Source organism: Dromiciops gliroides, chromosome 3 (assembly GCF_019393635.1).
Source record: "Dromiciops gliroides isolate mDroGli1 chromosome 3, mDroGli1.pri, whole genome shotgun sequence".
Classification (NCBI taxonomy): domain Eukaryota; kingdom Metazoa; phylum Chordata; class Mammalia; order Microbiotheria; family Microbiotheriidae; genus Dromiciops; species Dromiciops gliroides.
Window position 1 is genome coordinate 646,364,123 of NC_057863.1, and position 19,457 is coordinate 646,383,579.

The 19,457-nt window shown below is 41.8% G+C and overlaps 1 protein-coding gene across 3 annotated transcripts in view; it reads left to right on the forward strand.

Annotated features, from left to right (window-relative positions):
• LOC122748972 (zinc finger protein OZF-like) overlaps positions 1-19,197 on the forward strand; it is a 101,632-nt gene extending 82,435 nt beyond the window's left edge. The window contains exons 2-5 of one of the 3 annotated variants that reach the window (XM_043995081.1): positions 76-128; positions 4,242-4,368; positions 12,880-12,975; positions 16,904-19,197. In XM_043995081.1, the coding sequence (XP_043851016.1) occupies positions 96-128; positions 4,242-4,368; positions 12,880-12,975; positions 16,904-18,321 (1,674 nt within the window). In that variant the 5' untranslated portion in view covers positions 76-95 and the 3' untranslated portion in view covers positions 18,322-19,197. Of the gene's footprint in view, positions 1-75; positions 129-4,241; positions 4,369-12,879; positions 12,976-13,513; positions 13,620-16,903 lie in introns of those variants that run through there. The other 2 variants (XM_043995083.1, XM_043995082.1) reach the window with 2 other exon arrangements.
• Positions 19,198-19,457: the final 260 nt, after the last annotated feature.

The window sequence follows — 19,457 nt, forward strand, 5'->3', positions numbered from 1 at the left end:
TGGATAAAGCCCAGGGACAAGATAGAGGAACTTTACAAAATGGAGTCAACATTGGTTCCTTTGCTACCTACACAGGGAGCCTGGAGCTAGAGGGAATGGCCCCTGGGAGCCTCAGACCTCCACCTCAGGTAAGTGCAGTCTCTGCACAGACTCTACCAATGTCAGGCATTGAAACTATTTCCATAGACATAGTGGATGGTCTGTGAAGCTTCCTTGGGCATTGTTTCTTTATGAAAATAGGCATTAAGTGAAAAAAAGATGCAAAAGATGGCAGTCTAACAGTACCAGATCTCAAACTCTATTGTAAAGTGGTAATTATCAAAACAATCTTTGCTGACATTACTTACAACCTATATCTGATAGCTTACCCCCTTAAGGACCAGCAGATAGGGGAAAGAGGGAGGAAGGGATAGAATTTGGAACTCAAAAACTTTAAATCAAAGTGTTTATTTAAAATATGGGCATTAAGTTGACATAGTAGTAACAATACTACCCTTCTCTTCTGTGTTTTAAGCTGATTCATTGGGCCTTGCTATCTTGAGCACTAAACCCACTGCTCCCAAATTGGTGTCATGCTCCGTTCAATTTCAGTTCCTTCTCATTAGAATTGATTGATAAAGATGACCACTTCACTCATTAGTCTTTGTTACCTAGGAATCATATGTTTGTTCTCTCTTTTTTTTTTTCCCCTGGGCAATGGGGGTTAAGTGACTTGCCCAGGGTCACACAGCTAGTAAGTGTCAAATGTCTGAGGATGGATTTGAACTCAGGTACTCCTGAATCCAGGGCCAGTGCTCTATGCACTGCGCCACCTAGCTGCCCCCAAAGATTCCAATCTCTTTTTTTTGTTTTTAAAGTGAGGCAATTGAGGGTTAAGTGACTTGCCCAGGGTCACACAGCTAGTAAGTGTTAAGTGTCTGAGTCCGGATTTGAACTCAGGGGTTTCCCCTCATCCCCCCCCCCCCAGCACGGACAGACACACACACACACACACACACACACACACACAGCTTCTCCCCCTAACCTTTGCTTCCTGTGGCCAAATTCTCCCTTGTAGCAACTGAAGGTCCAGGAAACCCCTTCCCCCCTGAGTCCTCTCTGGACAGTCCTGGAGCAGAGCCCCAAAGGCTTCCCCAGCCCTTGTCTTCTGCAGTGTTGTCAGGAGAGCAGAGATTATACTTCTGCTGCATCTCATGTCTTTCTCTTTCGGATCATCCAAGCTTCATAGGTTTTGATGAACCCCTTTAATTTCATTTACCATTTCTTGGACCAAGTCAAGCATTTTAAAAGGCCCTAGATATACAAGCCAAAAATTTCTAGTACAGAGAGCTCTGGGGCCTTCTCCCCAAAGTTGTTTCTCTTATGACCTAACCTGGTACAGTGTTAGAATGAAAGAAGGCAGCTCTGCTCTTGGGATCTGGGATTCTCATCCCTGTCTCTGTCATTCCTGGGCACCAGGACTAGATTAACTGCATGCCAAATTACTAGATAAATTGGCTTCTTGCTGGTACAATTTAGTCTACCCTGTGCAGAGTGCCATGCACTGGCAGAGACCATAAGACCAACAAGGAGAAAAGGAAGGATTGAAAAAGTCCAGTTAGTGTGTCAGGCTACTTCAGACAGGTTCTTGGAAATTTCTTTTCTGCTATAGACTGGAGCAGGTACTAAGATGACCTTCTGAGGAAAGCGAATAGATCTGTCCTGTAAATTTGTTCTCTGTTGGAGACAGATAAACTGAGGCTGGACTCCCTCTCTGGTGCAAGGAAGGAAGGCCATTTTAATAAGTTCTTCCAAGAAAGGGCAGACACTCTAGGAGAGTGGGGTGCTTGGCCACAGCAAACTTCCCTTTTTATCCTAGATATAACACAAAGTCCCTCCCCTATCCTGGTTCACATTCTTTGAGAAACTTCTTTTCTTTTCTTTTTCTTTTTTGCAGGGCAATGGGGGTTAAGTGAATTGCCCAGGGTCACACAGCTAGTAAGTGTCAAGTGTCTGAGACCAGATTTGAACTCAGTTCCTCCTGAATCCGGGGCCGGTCCTCTATCCACTCTGCTACCCAGCTGCCCTGCTTTGAGATACTTTTAAACATGTAGAGCCCCCCTCAGATTTGGCCCACCTGCTGCCCTTACCCGCTGTGGCATCTGGACCCTGAGATTTTAGGATTCTTTGTTCTCTAACTTCAGAATACTTCTACTAACTCAGCAGGGAAAGGAAAGGAAATTTTGGGAAAGGGGGATAAGCCTCTAGGGCTTGAATAATGTAGTCTGTTCTTATCTGAGAGGAATATCCTCTGCTGGTTAACTGTTAACTGGGGCGGGGGGGGGGGGGGGGGGGGGGGGGGGGGGGGGGGGGACAGCTAAGTAGAGCAGTGGATAAAGCACTGGCCCTGGATTCCGGAGGACCTGAGTTCAAATCCGGCCTCAGACACTTGGCACTTACTAGCTGTGTGACCCTGGGCAAGTCACTTAACCCCCATTGCCTCACAAAAAAACCCCAAAAAACTGTTAACTGTACAGGAAAAGGAAGGAATGTTGGAAGTGGGGTGGGGAGAAGCCCCCAGGACTTGAATAATGTATCCTGCCTACTGAGGAGGACACATTATTCTTCTCATTCTCTTTCTTTTTTTTTTTAAGTGAGGCAATTGGGGTTAAGTGACTTGCCCAGGGTCACACAGCTAGTAAGTGTTAAGTGTCTGAGGCTGGATTTGAACTCAGGTACTCCTGACTCCAGGGCCAGTGCTCTATCCACTGCGTCACCTAGCTGCCCCTCTTCTCATTCTCTTTTAAATGATCACATAAAATTATTTCTGCCTAGAATTTGTTGTATTCACATGAGCTTCTCACAAACTCTTTGCAGAATTTTCTTTAGAACATATCATACATAACAGTTCTAGTGAGGAAGAAATCTCCCATCACCCTCTCACATTCTCCACAGATCCATCTACCTCACAAATAGAACACAAACTTTCTTCCTGTCTCCACAGGGAGATGCATTCTATCAATCTGAAAATTCATGAAACAATCAGTATAGGAGAAATAAGATCTTTGATTGGGGCAGAGGAGCTATAACTCACAGTTATAGAAAGAATGCTTTATTTAAAGAGTGCTATATGCTTTTTGCTATTTAAAGAAAGCAAGAATGCTAAGAATACCCAAAGATGGGCACTGAGGATAGGGTTTATCTGGTGTAAGACAACAAAGGGAACTCTGCTACTGCCCTGGAGTTAAGTATAGAAACTACTTTACTTAATGTAAATGAACTTTTTTTTTGGTGAGGTGGTTGGGGTTAAGTGACTTGCCCAGGTCAAACAGCTAGTAAGTGTTAAGTGTCTGAGGCAGGATATGAACTCAGGTCCTCTTGAATCCAGGGCCAGTACTCTATCCACTCTGCCACCTAGCTGCCCCTAAATGAACTTTATTCTTCTCATTCTCGTTCTTTTTTGGTGAGGCAATTGGGGTTAAGTGCCTTGCCTAGGGTCACACAGCTAGCAAGTGTGTAAAGTGTCTGAGGCCAGATTTGAACTTGGGTCCTCCTGAATCCAGGGCTGGTGCTCTATCCACTGCGCCACCTAGCTGCCCCCCTAAATGAACTTTTTTTTTTTGTTGGTTTTTTTTTTTTTTTAGTGAGGCAATTGGGGTTAAGTGACTTGCCCAGGGTCACACAGCTAGTAAGTGTTAAGGGTCTGAGGCCAGATTTGAACTCAGGTACTCCTGACTCCAGGGCTGGTGCTCTATCCACTGCGCCACCTAGCTGCCCCCCCTAAATGAACTTTTAATAAGACTGCCCTTGAGTTTAGTATAGAAGCTACTTAAGTATAAATAGCAACTACTTAATGTAAATGGACCTTTCTACAGATTAACCTAAAGTGCAGGCAGTAAGCTGGGGAATCTTTGGGAGAGGATAATGTGTTTGGGGGAGGTAAAAAAATCAAGAGTCTGGAATTGACAAAGATTGGTCAGCCCCAGGCAACTCATTGGCCTGGGAATGGGGAGGAGGTGAGGATCTGGCAGTTATCAATTCCATAATAAGACATTGCTCTGCTTTATTCTAACTAATCATATAAAATGGTTTTCTCAAAATTCAGGCAGGCTCTTCCTGACTGGTTTCAAGGCTTGAAGATTATGACCTTTGGGCAAATCCCTTCCCTGAGTTTCAGTTGCTTCCTGTAAATCGATGAGTGCTAGACTACTTAATTCTGAATTATATTTCATCTCTACTTCTTATGACTTTTGGTGGTTTAGGAGTTGGTGACATTCAAGGATGTGGCTGTGGATTTCACCCAGGAGGAGTGGGACCTCTTGGACCATCCTCAGAAGGAGTTGTACAAGGAGGTCATGCTGGAGAATGCCCAGAATCTGCTCTCCCTGGGTAAGGACACTTCCCCTGGTAACTCTGAGTCTGCAATCAAAGGGCTTGAAACATCAATGAAATACTAGAATGGGAAAGGTGCTAGTCTCCTGGGTCCAAGACACAAGGGCCCTCCTGCTGCCTGGATTTCCTAGAGAAAGTCTTTGCAATGTGGAACAGGAACCTGAGGGTCTCCTTTGCTGCTCCTGAAGGTGTGTCTTATCAATTCTAGTTAGTCCCAGATCAAAGATGTGAGAAATATATGGGCCCCCCTCAAAAGCTGATTGAAGTTGTCTGGGAGGTGAATTTCAGCTAGGATAAGGGTGCTTACTAATGGCTCCTTTCCTCCCCCTCCCCAGCAATCAGGATCACGTGATGAGAGAGGCCCAGGGCTGGTCACATGGGGGCAGAGTGTAGAGGGCTGCCCCTTTGAAGATAGTGCATTCCAATTGGCTAGTGTTTGGAGCCAGTGTCTTGGCCCAAAGATTGTAACTGAGGAAGATGGACAGAGCCAGCCTGTTATGAGATAAAAGAGTCCAGATTCCCAAGCTGACCGCCATTTCCATTAGGGAGCTGGCCCATTCCAGCTCGAATGTGTACATAAAGGCCTTTGATACTTCTCCAACAATGAGTCCCAGAAATTTTAAAATGGGGCTTCTCACAATTTGTTTCTCACAATTTCCGCGCCCGATGTGGGGCTAATTTTATGAAATTATGATTTGGAAGGGGCATTTTGCCTGGCCTCCAAGTCCAGTTCTCCCTGACAAGGAGGTCCAGCTGAACTCTTATTAGCAGTTGGGTGAGAACTGTGTGGAGGCATGGGTGGTTCCAATTAAGGGAAGGGACTCACACAGTTGTTGAAGTCTCAAACACACAGGTGCATTAAGTGAGCTCACCAAAAAAAAAAATTGGGGGGGGGGTGAATAAGGATGGTAATGCCAGGCCATTTGAGTCAGTTGGCAAAGGGTGCTGAAGAACCACATAAGTCTATGCGCAAGGAACCCCATGGAAAGAAAGGGGCTGAGTGAATTCTTTTCCGGGGGTGGTCTTGGCAGTTTGGGGAAACTGAGGCAACCCCCAGGTGTCTATAAATGCCAGGCCATTTGAGTCTGTTTAGGGGAAAGAGGGGGTTATAGAGAACCCTGTGGGACCCCTGGGAGATGAGCCCCTCCCAGTGGGTGGTAAGGGAAATATAAAGGGCTAAAATTCTAGCTAGTCTCTCTAAAATATCTAATGAGTGGTCGCCAATAAATGATAAGCTTTAGCAAGAGTTTAGACTTTTAAGCATTTTTTTTTTTGCGGGGCAATAGGGGTCAAGTGACTTGCCCAGGGTCACACAGCTAGTAAGTGTCAAGTGTCTGAGGCCAGATTTGAACTCAGGAGCTCCTGAATCCAGGGCCGGTGCTTTATCCACTGCACCACCTAGCTGCCTCCTGACTTTTAAGCATTTATTAAGGAGACTAAGAATTTGGTGAAGAGAGAGTGAAAAGCCTATATTCATCTATCAAAGGGAGAGTGCATCTTTCGCTCCACTCTCCACCAGAGTACACACCAAAGAGGGTGAGAGCACCAGCCTGGCCCCTTCTTCCTCCCACAAGCAAAGGTCACTTCCTGATACCAAAAGCCTCATGGTTTGCCCTCAGGCACCTTTTCCTCATGGAGAAACTTTCCTACAGTAAGTCTCCAGCAGGTGGCATTCATTAAAGTGCCCCCTTTATTTCTTCAAGAAACATGGGGTGTTTCCTTGATGAAACAGTAAAAAAATAACAGAATACAATACCCTATGCTAACAAACAATATGTTAATAGCAATAGAGAAGAAGGAGAAAGAGGAAATTTTATCCAGAGGATCGGTCCCTCATGAACCAGTGCTTTGACACTGGCCTGCAGAGGGAAGGCCTCTGCAGAGAATACATATTACAAATGGTGTACATAACAACAGAAGGGAATAAAAATCAACAAAACAAAACTGTTCATTTAAAGTCTTTGAAAGTCTTTTCTCAGATGTCCTCTGGATGTAGTCATGGAATGGAAATCTTTCAGGGATTGATGTGTAGATGCTGGTAATCAGCCAGGAAACATTCCTACAAAATTGAGTTTAACACAACTTTAAAATAGCTTTGTCAATAATCAAATCAAACAATGAAAGTTCTTAAAAACATGTCTAAGGGAATTCAGAATCTTAGTTGTTTATACATGAAACATTTAACAAAACAAAAATTGAAAAAACATTCTCTAAAACTTAATTTTACTACAGTCTCCCCCTTGTGGAGGGTAAATTGAGAAGATAATTGCTGCAATATTAATTAAAAAAAACATTTTGATCTTTGTTTCATCGCTTTTTGCATCATCTGCCTAATTATCTTCATGCCATTATGAGAAATTAAGGAATCTAATATAATTGGTAACAGATGTCAAGGCCAAATTCAACATTGTATTTATCATGACACCTGAGATAATTATGGGGGTAACCATAAAAGAACAGAGAAATGATGAGATATGAGCATTCCCACACTTGAGCAATATATACTGTCCATGCAGTATGCCAGGCTTAAAATAGGTGGATGGGATATACACATCCATGCCAATGAACATATTGGAGGAAACTGAATCAGACTTAATCAGATGTAGGGGGTTGAGATGTCCATAGCATCAGGCATATAGGAGGGGGCATAGAAGCCAGGTGTAGAATGAGATGGGTGGGTTGAAAACTTCCAGCCATCTGTACAATATTGTAGGGAAAAATTAAACCAAGAGAAACCAACCTAAACGTTTGTCAAAAGCCATTCCCTCGGGGGCAGCTAGGTGGTTCAGTGGATAAAGCACTGGCCCTGGATTCAGGAGAACCAGAGTTCAAATCTGGCCTCAGACACTTGACACTTACTAGCTGTGTGACCCTGGGCGAGTTACTTAACCCCCATTGTCCTTCAAAAAAAAAACAAAAACAAAAACAAAAATAAAAGCCATTCCCTTGGCCTTACCTTGACTTCATGCATGTATCCCCTCTTGTGACAGTTCAATGTCTGCTCTTGCATGTATTCCTCTTTCATTTGGATGGTATCCTGGCCAGCTGGCATCTGATAACTCAGAATGAAGGCAATTAATGTCTTAAATGATAAGTTCCCATAATCCAAGTCTCATTTAGGACCTGAGTTCAAATCCGGCCTCAGACACTTAACACTTATTAGCTGTGTGACCCTGGGCAAGTCACTTAACCCCAATTGCCTCACCAAAAAAAAAAAAAAAAATTGAGGATAGTAATGATTGCAAAAAAAAAGAAAAAAGTGAATGTACCTTTACTCAGAATATAATATACAATTACGCAATAATTTCACATAATACTTTTTTTTACTAAGTATACAATTACTTTTGTTAAAAATCAGAACATATTTAAATAGAAGTTAAAACAACACAATCTTAAAACTTTTTTTTGAAAAAAGAAAACCTTTACAAATATTCTCCTTTTTTTTGAATATGCTTATCAAAAATAATACTTCTAGAACCAATTTACACTTACCATGGCAACCAATTTGCCAGGGAAATGCTTTATAGAGTTCAATCAAATAATCAGTTGAGAGAAAAAAATAACAAAAAACAAATAACTCAGAATATGGGAGCACAATACTCTCAGAATTAACATTGTATTATGAAATCAAAACCATCTTGCATTGTTTCAAAATTAGATGGATGAATGAATAGAAGAAAATACACACAGGAGAATAAAAGACAATGAAATTCAAGCTAGGGAAATCTAAATGAATATGAACTTAACATTAATAAGAGTATTACAAAATATAAACTTGATTACATGACTATAAAAAGCATTTACAAATATTCACATTTTTAAAAAAACTAAGTATAAAACACAATCTCAAAAACATGAAAATCTCTATGAAAATAAACCCATTACCATTCATTTCAAAATGTAGATGTAATGGCATAGAAATCCTATGTAACCTCTGAACTGACGTTATTTCTCTGAGTGAATTTAGAACACTTTTGATTCTGATATCTAGAATCCCCAATACTCATACTAATATCTTGCTGCTTACTTCTACATTTCTGCAAAATATGTCTTCAAATTATCCTCAATTGTTAAATCCATATGAGACTTGGATTATGGGAAATTTACCATTTTAAAAGACATTAATTGCCTTTATTCTGAGTTATCAGATCTGAGCAACCAAGGTGCCAACTATCCACAGGGAGAGAAGAGCAGGTACCCAACTGTCACAGGAGGGGAGGGATTCTTGAAGCTCAGGTATTGTACTGCTTTGGGAAAGGCAGAGAGAACAGTCATTGGCAAAAGCCAGGGTGGATTCTTTTGGCTTCATTTCCCCCTCACATAGCACTGGCTGGCTGGCTATGCCATCTCATTCCACACCTGACTTGGATCCCCCCTCCTCTATGCCTGATGTCAAGGACATCTCAATCCCATGTGTCTGATTAAGTCTGACTCAGTTTCCCCTGCACTGGCTTCCACGAGGCTTGGCAACTTTTGTTCTTTTATAGAAACCCCCATAATCATCCCAGGTGTCATGATCAACACAATGTTGAATTTGGCCATGCCATCTGGTACCAATGGTATTAGATTTTTAAATTTCTCATAATAACCTGTTATGGGCTTAAATTCTAGCTAAACTGTCTAAAATAGCTAATGAGTGGTCGCCAATAAATTATAAGCTTTAGCAAGAGTTAGACTTTTAAGCATTTATTAAGGAGAATAAGAATTTGGTAAAGAGAGAGAGAAAGGCCTAGATTCCTATCTATTAAAGGGAGAGCACATTTCTAGCTCCGCTCTCCACCAGAGTCCAAAGGAAAGAGCGTGAGACCAAGCGCCAGTCTCTTCCTTCCTCCTCCCACTAGCCCGCGTCACTTCCTGACGCCAAAGAAAAGACTCCTGATCTTGCCCTCAAAGACCTTCACTTCATGGGCGGAACTCTTCTACAGTAAGTCTCCAGCAGGTGGCATCATTCCAATCGTTACAGACCTGAGGATAAGTAGGCAGATGATGAAAAAGTGATGAAACAAAGATGAAAATTCTATTTTTTTTTAAAGTGAGGCAATTGGGGTTAAGTGACTTGCCCAGGGTCACACAGCTAGTAAGTGTTAAGTGTCTGAGGCCAGATTTGAACTCAGGTCCTCCTGACTCCAGGGCCAGTGCTCTATCCACTGTACCACCTAGCTGCCCCTGAAAATTCTATTCTTAATTGTCTTGTATTAAAGAAGGGCATAGGAGTATAACTTATGGTCTCCTTTGTGGGTGGCTTGGTAAAGTTTTTAACATCTCAAGTTTGTTTCAAGAGAAGTAGAGGAGGGTAACTTATAGAATGTTTTGTTACACTTGGAGAAAAATTAAGGTCAAGTGTATATACATGTAATTGGGAAAGATTTATGTGTATCCCTTCAGTATGATGTTACAGTGTCAGATAAAGCTTTGAACAACAGCATGGGGCATTTGTGACATCTCTCAGTGGAATAGCTTTTCACTCCTGATGCAGGATCCTGGGGTTCCTGGATTCTCTCTCTTGGTTTGCCCCCTTTATCCCTATAATACTGGTTCTTGTCCTTTTAATTTTTGGAACCTCTTGGTAGTTTGTTTCATCTAGGCTCAAGGCTTTCAACCTTATGGTAATATACCCCTTCACTCTCTGGACTAGGCCTGCCAGAATTTCGACTACTTCCACTAAGACCTAGGGCCAGCTCTACCACCATATTCAGCTTGAAGCAGTTACAGAAGAAGAGATCCTGGCCCCCTTTTCCCTTAGCTAAATATAGTAGCAACCTGGTAGACCTGAGTCCAGTTAGGGATGCACCAGCCCTGAGGGGGTCAGTTGGGGATTGTTCTTTCCCTGGAGGAGAGGGGTAGTGGATTAATTTGTTGTTTTGTTTTTTTTTTAGTGAGGCAATTGGGGTTAAGTGACTTGCCCAGGGTCACACAGCTAGTTAGTGTTAAGTGTCTGAGGCCGGATTTGAACTCAGGTACTCCTGACTCCAGGGCCGGTGCTCTATCCACTGCACCACCTAGCTGCCCCTGGATTAATTTATAACATGAGCTTAGTTGGGGAACAGTCATATCTGCTATTAAGATCTGTTTTGTAAGAGATTTTAACAGGGCAAGTAATTTGAAACCAGAGAAGTGACTCTGCTGGAGAAGTGCCCTGGAGATAAGACATCTTCTAGACTGCCCCAAGGAAAGTGGTTCCGGAGACCTGAGAACTACATCTGAGATTCATGATGAAATTGCAAACTGAATGGACACTGGGGGGTGGTGTGTGTTACTACAACCACAAATATGATGTTAGCAGAGGACTGAGGGTGGCCCAATGGTCAAAAACAAAGAGGAGGGGCTGCGCTAAAAATATGGGCACCCCTCAAAAGCTGATTGAAGTTGTCTGGGGAATGTCTGGGAGGTGAATTTCACCTGGGAGAAGGGTGCTTACTAATGGCTCCTTTCCTCCCCTTCCCCAGCAATCAGGATCACATGATGAGAGAGACCCAGGGGCTGGTCATGTGGGGGAGGAGTTTAGAGGGTTGCCACTTTGACTATACTGCATTCCAACTGGCTAGCATTTGTTGCCAGTGTCTTGGTGAGAAGATTGTAACTGAAGAAGGGAGGAGCCAGCCCATTACGAGATAAAAGCGTCCCACACTCTCAGCCTTTTCCATTAGGGAGCTGGCCAATTCACATGTGCTTGTATAAATAAAAGGCTTTGATACTTCTCCAACACTGAGTCCCAGAAATTTTTAAATGGGGTTTTTCACAATTTGTTTCTCACAAAAGATCAAATCAGTGTGGAAGCATCTCAGATATGAACTAATCCCAGAGTTTATTGAGTTTAGCCTCTACCCAGACATAACTTTTGTCTACCAAATTTCTGAAAACTGCTCAGGCAGCTTTTCCTTGCCAACTTTCCTCTTTGGAATGGATGGGTCTTGTATTTGGAGTAGTCTTCTTTTTAACAAACATCAGTTGTAGGGGCAGCTAGGTGGCTCAGTGGATAAAGCACCGACCCTGGATTCAGGAGGACCTGAGTTCAAATCTGGCCTCAGACACTTGACACTTACTAGCTGCATGACACTGGGCAAGTCACTTAACAATTGCCCCGCAAAGAAACAAAAACAACAAAAACAAACAAACAAACAAAAAACCATCAGTTGATGGCAGCCTAAAACACTTTTTGTCCCTAGTATAGGAAGTTTGTCCTTCATCTTCCTTCCTATTGCCCTCAAATTCCAGCACAGATGGTGGGAAAAAAGGGAAAGGAATAAACAGTGATTTCCACCTACTATTTGCCAGGTGCTGTGCCAAGCACTTTCTTTATTTTATAGTAATGGCAATATTGTATTAAGAATGACTTGGGGGCGGGGCAGCTAGGTGGCACAGTGGATAAAGCACCAGCCCTGGATTCAGGAGTACCTGAGTTCATATCCAGCCTCAGACATTTGACATTCTCTAGCTGTGTGACCCTGGGCAAGTCACTTAACCCTCATTGCCCTTCAATAAAAACATTTTTTAATAAAATAAAATAAAAATAAAGGAATGACTTTGAGTGAATAAGTTATTTGGGCTATTATAAATAACCCAAATTAACTATAAATGACATATGAAGGAAGATGCTCTCCATCCAGAGACAGAACTGATGAATAGAAATATATGTAATATAATTTTACATATTTTATATATATATGTGTTTATGTATATTGAGTGTGTGTGTATACACACACACCTATTTCTGTGTAATTGTATCCATCCCTAAGTTGAGTGGGTGTGAAGAAAAAAATTTACATGATAATTTTCTTTTCTATTTGAAAGGAATAGGAAATTGTGCATAGTTAATGTAACTTTCATCTGAAATGGGTTGGTTTTTTTTTTTTGGTTGTACTGTGTTACAGAAGTACTTGTTTTATTCCATAAATTTAAAATAAAACTTTAAAAAATGATCTGCTCATTTATTTTTACAATAACCTTCCAAATTAGGTGATAGGAAGCTGAGGCAAACAAAGACTAAGTTTCTTAGCAAGGGGCATACCACTAGTAAGTGAGTGTATGAAGCTGGATTTAAACTCAGGCACCCCTGCTACTAGGTCCAGGGCTTTCTTGACTGCACTACCAGCTCCCTTTAATTTCTAGATATTGGAGAATAAAACCATCTTTCTATGGAGAATGTGCACCAAGCCCAAATTTTCATTTTGCAAGGTCTTTGTTGATTAGGCTCAAGGCTGCTCTGGGCCAATAACTCTTTTTACCCAGTTTTGGGAATAGAAGTTTCTTCCAGAATGGAGCATAACAGGATAGGGCTGGGTGGGGGATTGGGTGTAGTGGGTTTGTCTATTTCTCAGAACAGATTGTAGAAAACATGCTGTTTTGGGTTACTTGCATTACAAACACTAACAGGGGATTATAGGCTCACATGTGTGAACATAAGGGGATAAACCTTAAAATCAAGTGGCCCTGCATCCCCTCTCCTTTCCCTAAAGAGAGCTAAATGACAAGTTTCCCTCCATGCTCATCTCTGATTTCCCTACCCAGGGCTTCCAGTTCCCAGAGAAGATGTGATCTCTTATTTTGAGCAAAGAGAAGCACCAAAGATGTTGGAGCCAGTAGCCCTGAGGAGCTGCTGTCCAGGTGAGTGAGGTGAAAGCAAGTAGTGATTACAAGAGACCTCTAGGGGTTGTGGCGAAGCAAGTGCTAGATTTCAGGGCAGGAAGACCTGCTTTGGAATTCATATAAATTGGAGGTGGTCAAGAGAGGGAAGTCCCTAAACTTAAAGGGGAATGGGAAATTATTGAGGAATGTGGGCTCCAGCTGGGACTTCAGGGAAGCCAGGGTGAACATTCTAGGCAACAGGGATAGGGAAGAAAACCCATGGAGTCAGGAAGTGGAGTGTTCTGTTCACAGAAGACAAAGGAGGCCCATATCACAGGATTATTCCATATATAGAAGAGAAATAGGTTGAAAGAAGACTGGAAGCATAGCAGTGAAGAAGTGCTCACACAGCCCTAGAGAGGATTTTCTATTTCTTCCTTTTGCTGGGGAGCCAGTAGAGTAGGTAGTGGCATGGTCAGGTAGGAGCTTTAGGAAGATGGATTTGATACCTGAGGGGAGGAATAACCAGATGGGGAGGAGACTTGAGTCAACTGGACCAACCATCAGTCTCTTCCAGTATCTCAGATGGGAGATGATTGTGTCCTGAATGAAGAAAGGGACAGTGTTCTAAGAGATGTTACAAAGGATATATCACAGGACTTTGCAACAGATTGAAGATGGGGGTAAGAAGTGTGAATGTGTGAGAGTCTGAGGAAGGATACCTCAGAGAGCATCTGGAAAGTAGAAGGAAGAAAGCGTTGGGGAAAAGAGAGTTTCATTCTGGAGATAGTAGAAGGATAACCAGCACTAAAATCTAAAGAGAAGAGTATCAAGAAGTGGTGGTGAGGAGTAGCTAGGTGGTGCAGTGGATAAAACACCACCCTGGATTTAGGATGTAAGTTCAAATATGGCCTCAGACACTTGACACTTGCTAACTGTGTGACCCTGGGCAAGTCACTTAACCCTCATTGCCCTGCAAAAAAAAAGTGGTGGTGATTGACAGCGACAAAGCCTGCAGAAAAGTCAAGGAAGAGGATAAAGAAATGGCCATTGAACTGAGCAATTTCAAGATTATTGGTAATCTTGGAAGAAAAGGTTTCAGTTAGACTATGAATTTGGTGGCTGGACTCCACAGAGTTTCAGAGAAAGCCTGGGAAAAGTGTTGGAGACACCCATTGTAAATGGCAGTTTCCAGCTATTGGACAGCATCTCATGGGGAGGCATGCTCTGATGTAGAAGTGCTTTTATTGGTGGCAATAGGGGAGGAGTCATTAGTGTGGGAGAGATTGAAAATTAGTGAAAAATGGGGATACTAGAGGAAGTAATATGTTAACACAGAAGATGGAGTTGAATGGGATCACTTGCACACATAAGGGAGTTTGCTTTAGCAAGCAGAGGGATGATCTTTTCATCTTGGCCACAGATGAAAAGAAGGCATCTGATTTATGTGAGATGAGAGGATAAGATAGCCCTTGAGAAATGTCCAGTTTTGTTTTGTTTTGTTTTTTCAGTAAAGTAGGAGACCAAATTCTCAGGTGAGAGAATGTGGGTGGTGATTGGGGCAGAAGCAAGCCATAAGGAATGTTTGGGTGTGTTGTTTGAAATTATATTAAGGGTTTAGGGAGCTTGGTGGCACAGTAGATAAAGCACTGGCCCTGGATTCAAGAGGACCTATGTCCAAATCCAGCCTCAGACACTTGACACTTACTAGCTGTATGACCCTGGGTAAGTCATTTAACCCTCATTGCCCCACAAAAAACAAAAACAAAAACCCAAGAAATTTTATTAGGGGTGCCTGTCTCTGTTCTAGGTTTTAGGGAACTTAGCTGGGGTTTCTCATATATGGCTACTTATAAATTAGAGGCTACTGCACCAGTTTTGTGCATTAAGCATTTATTAAAGGATATTAAATGTTAGTAAAGAGAGAAAGCACATTGCTCAGAATACAAAATCCCTATATACCTAGAAAGAAAAGTGAGAGAGCTGGGGCAGTGTGGTCACCTCCTCCAGCATCCCAGGTCAAGAGAGTACATGAGACAGCATAGCCTTCCTCAGGTCATTAAGCTTCCCGTGGTACAGAAGAGAGGCATTTAATCATCTCTAAGTAGTCACCCAATATTGAAGATCTCAGAGGCTTCTTCCTGAAAGCTAAAGGATCTCATGCTGGGAGGTGGAAATGAGCAGGTATCCCATAGCATGAGATCCTTTAGGTTTCAGAAAGAAGCCTCTGAGATCTTCAGTAGTGGGTCTGGTCGGGTTTCATCAGGGTTAGAACCTGACAAAGGTGACTACTTAGAGATGATTAAATGCAAGAAAGTAACAAACATGGCTGAGGCCTGAAGGTGCAGTTACCAACCAGGAGAGAGACCAGAAAAGAGGGATTGAGGTAAAGGGCAGGGGTCCAGTCAGGACATCAGTAAACAATGATGAAGCATTCTCTGTTTTTAGGCATTATGCTAAGCCATGAGGATACAAAGGAAGGCAAAAGACAGTCCTTGCTGTCCAGGAGCTCAGAATCTAGTGCAAACAATGACAGGGGAAGAGAAGTGGGAAGAATGAAAGTGGAGACAATATGTCTAGTACTGCAGACAGAGCATGCCTAGTGAGAGGGTTTGTATTGTGGTAAAAAAGGGAAGTTTTAGCTGAATCATTTGAGAGTTGAGCACATGCTCCTGAAGCAGCTTTTGAAGGACTGCCCTTTTGGGGAGGAGACCAAGTACGGAGCGTGGCCAAGCACGTACTTCCAGGAGGCCAACTTAAAACTGAGAGTGGGAACGGAAGTTCGCTCTCTGTCTCGGACACTCTGGCTTCTAAGCTTAGTGGTGATGGTGCTCGCTTTGGTGATCGGCTCTGGTTCTCGGCCTGGCAGGCAGTTTGGGGATTCCAAGAGTTTTAAAATGAATTTTTTTTTTTTTGGTGAGGCAATTGGGTTTAAGTGACTTGCCCAGGGTCACACAGCTAGTAAGTGTCAAGTGTCTGAGGTCGGATTTGAACTCAGGTCCTCCTGAATCCAGGGCCGGTGCTCTATCCACTGCGCCACCTAGCTGCCCCAATTCCATGAGTTTTATTAAAAAATGTAGACTAAGCTTAGATCTAGGATTATTCATTTCTATTTCTACTTTCCTGTTTCCCTAATCCGTATCACCTGTTTGTTGTCTAAACAATAAAGGCTAATCCCTCACTGCTTAAAGCTCAGAGGCTTCTTTTTCTTAGTGGTCTGGGGGATATATAAGGGGAAAGTTAAAAGGGGAGTTTAATGATCTTATATCCAATTTTAAATCTCATAGTATTCTAGTCTGAGCTGCTGGGATTTGGATCCAGTCACCCAGCCATTCTACAGTCATGGCCTGAGTTCTGAATGTAATGAATATGAGGGCCATTTCTGTGTCACAGATTTGTTGTGAGGATCCAATGTGTTTGTGAAGTTCGTTGTAAATTAAGTCATCCTTGGGATGTGAGCTAATGACATTTTTTGGTGTGGGTGGCAATGAGGCTTAAATAACTTGCCCAAGGTTACACAGCTAGTGTCAAGTGCCTGAGGCTGGATTTGAACTCAGGTCCTCCTGAATCCAGGGCTGGTGCTTTTATCCCCTGTGCCACCTAGCTGCCCCAATAGCTAATGACATTTAAAAATTACTGGTTCTAGGGGGCAGCTAAGTGGCGCAGCGGATAAAGCACAGGCCTTGGATTCAGGAGTACCTGAATTCAAATCCGGCCTCAGATAGTTGCCACTTACTAGCTGTGTGACCCTGGGCAAGTCACTTAGCCCCCATTGCCTGGCAAAAGAAACCCCCCAAAAAAACAAAAACAAGAAAAATGACTGGTTCTGCCCATGCATGTTTGGACATTTTTTTCTTTCCTGGGGAAAGAGAATGTAAATGAGGTTTTGTTCTGCCAGTGGAGGGAAGGGTGTGTGTGTGGGTGGGTGGGTGTAGTGTCAGTGAATATTTTTGTTTTTTTCTTTCAGAAGGAAAGATCAGACTTGAAATAAAGAAAAGTAGTGCAGAGCTAAGCCTTTCTCTGGCAGAAACTGACAAGCAAATTTTTATGCGTGACAGTTCCTGTGACTTCACTTGGAGAGAAATCTGTGCTGCACATGAGAGAATACCCACTGGAGAGAAAATGTATGATTGTAATCAGTGTGGAAAGGCTTTTAGATCTAGCTCCAATCTTGCTGATCATCAGAGAAACAAGACTAAGAAGAAACCTTATGAATGCAAGCAATGTGGAAAGGCTTTCAAATGGAGGAAGAGTGTTGATAGACATCAGAGGATCCATACTGGAGAGAAATCTTATGAATGCAATCAGTGTGGAAAGGCTTTTACACAAAAGTCTAGTCTTCACAAACATCAGAGAATCCACACTGGAGAGAAACCTTATGCATGTAAACAACTTGGAAAGACTTATAAACAGAGTATTAGGCTCAATGTGCATCAGAGAATCCACACTAGAGAGAAACCTTATGAATGTAAACAATGTGGAAAGGCTTATAAACAGAGGATTAGGCTCAATGTGCATCAGAGAATCCACACTGGAGAGAAACCTTATGAATGCAATCACTGTGGAAAGGCTTTTACATATAAGTCTAGGCTGAAGGAACATCAGAGAATCCACACTGGGGAGAAACCTTATGAATGTAAGCAATGTGGAAAGGCTTTTAGACAAGGGTCTAGACTTATTGTGCATCAGAGAATCCACACTGGAGAGAAACCTTATGAATGTAAACAATGTGGAGAGACTTTTACACAGAAGACTTATCTTAATATGCATCAGAGAATCCACACTAGAGAGAAACCTTATGAATGCAAACAATGTGGAGAGGCTTTTACACAGTGGAATTATCTTAATACACATCAGAGAATCCACACTGGAGAGAAACCTTATGAATGTAAACAATGTGGAAAGACTTTTACACAGAGGACCCATCTAAATATGCATCAGAGAATCCACACTGGAGAGAAACCTTATGGATGTAAACAATGCGGAAAGACTTTTACACAGAGGACTCATCTTAATACACATCAGAGAATCCACACTGGAGAGAAACCTTATGAATGCAATCAGTGTGGAAAGTCTTTTATACGAAAGTCTGATCTTACTAAACATCAGAGAATTCACACTGGGGAGAAACCTTATGAATGCAATCAATGTGGAAAGTCTTTTACACTAAAATCTAATCTTAACAAACATCAGAGTATCCACACTAAAGAGAAACCTTATGAATGTAAACAATGTGGAAAGGCTTTTACACAGAGGACTTATCTTAATATGCATCAAAGAATCCACACTGGAGAGAAACCTTATGAATGTAATCAGTGTGGAAAGGCTTTTACACTAAAGTTTAATCTTACCAAACATCAGAGAACCCACACCTTATTAATGTAAGCAATGTGGAAAGGCTTTTAGAGGAGGGTCTGAAATATATGTTCATTAGAGAATCCACACTGGAGAGAAACTTTATGAATGTAAACAGTGTGGAAAGAAAGGCATTTACAGAAAGCTCCAAAGTGGAAAGTCTTTTACACAGATGGTTTATGTTAATACACATCAGAGAATCCACAATGGAGAGCAATTATGCCCAAAGAATTATTAAACTGGCCCCATATCTGTGATCTTTGTGTTTCTCAAATACTAGGTTCATTTGTTTCTCTATGTTATACGCTTAATCTGTTCCTGTGATCAAACTTTCTATTTGTTACCCACTATCAACTTATTTGGACGATTTCATCTTTGTGATCTGGTTTGAGATCTGGTACTGCTAGGCCCCCTCCCTTCTCATGTTTCTTTCATTGATTGCCTGATATTCTTGTCCAGTTGTTCCTCCAGATGAACTGTATTATTACTTTTTCTAGCTCTACAAAGTAATTCTTTGGTAATGTGATTGATATGGCACTGAATACATAAATTAATCTAGGTAGTCTCACTTTTTATATTTTGGCTTTGATTACCCATGAATGATTAATATTTCTCAAAGGAGGAATGATTTGGATAAAATAAGAAATAATTCTTGTTCCAGCATTAGTTTCTACCCTTCAAGTATTTTCCTCAGAAAAGCCTTTTTTCTTGGCCTTCTAAATACTTTCAAATGGGGGAAAGACTGAACAGTTAACAATTAACAGTTAAAAGTTAATAGTGGTTAAATTAGAGAAAATATTATTTTAAAATATTTCTAGAAAATAATTTTTTTTATTGATTCTTTTTTTTGCGGGGCAAAGGGGGTTAAGTGACTTGCCCAGAGTCACACAGCTAGTAAGTGTCAAGTGTCAGAGGCCAGCTTTGAACTCAGGTACTCCTGAATCCAGGGCCAGTGCTTTAACCACTGCGCTATCTAGCTGCCCCTAGAAAATAATTTTTAGAGAAAGAAATAAAAGCTATCTATAGTCATGAAAAATGCTCTAAATCACTAGTGATTAGGAAAAAAGCAAATTAAAACAAGTATGAAATGGATTGTCTTGTATATGAAACAGGATATTAGTGTCACTGGATTGAAGAGTGTGTGTGGGGGAGGAGGATGTAAAAAG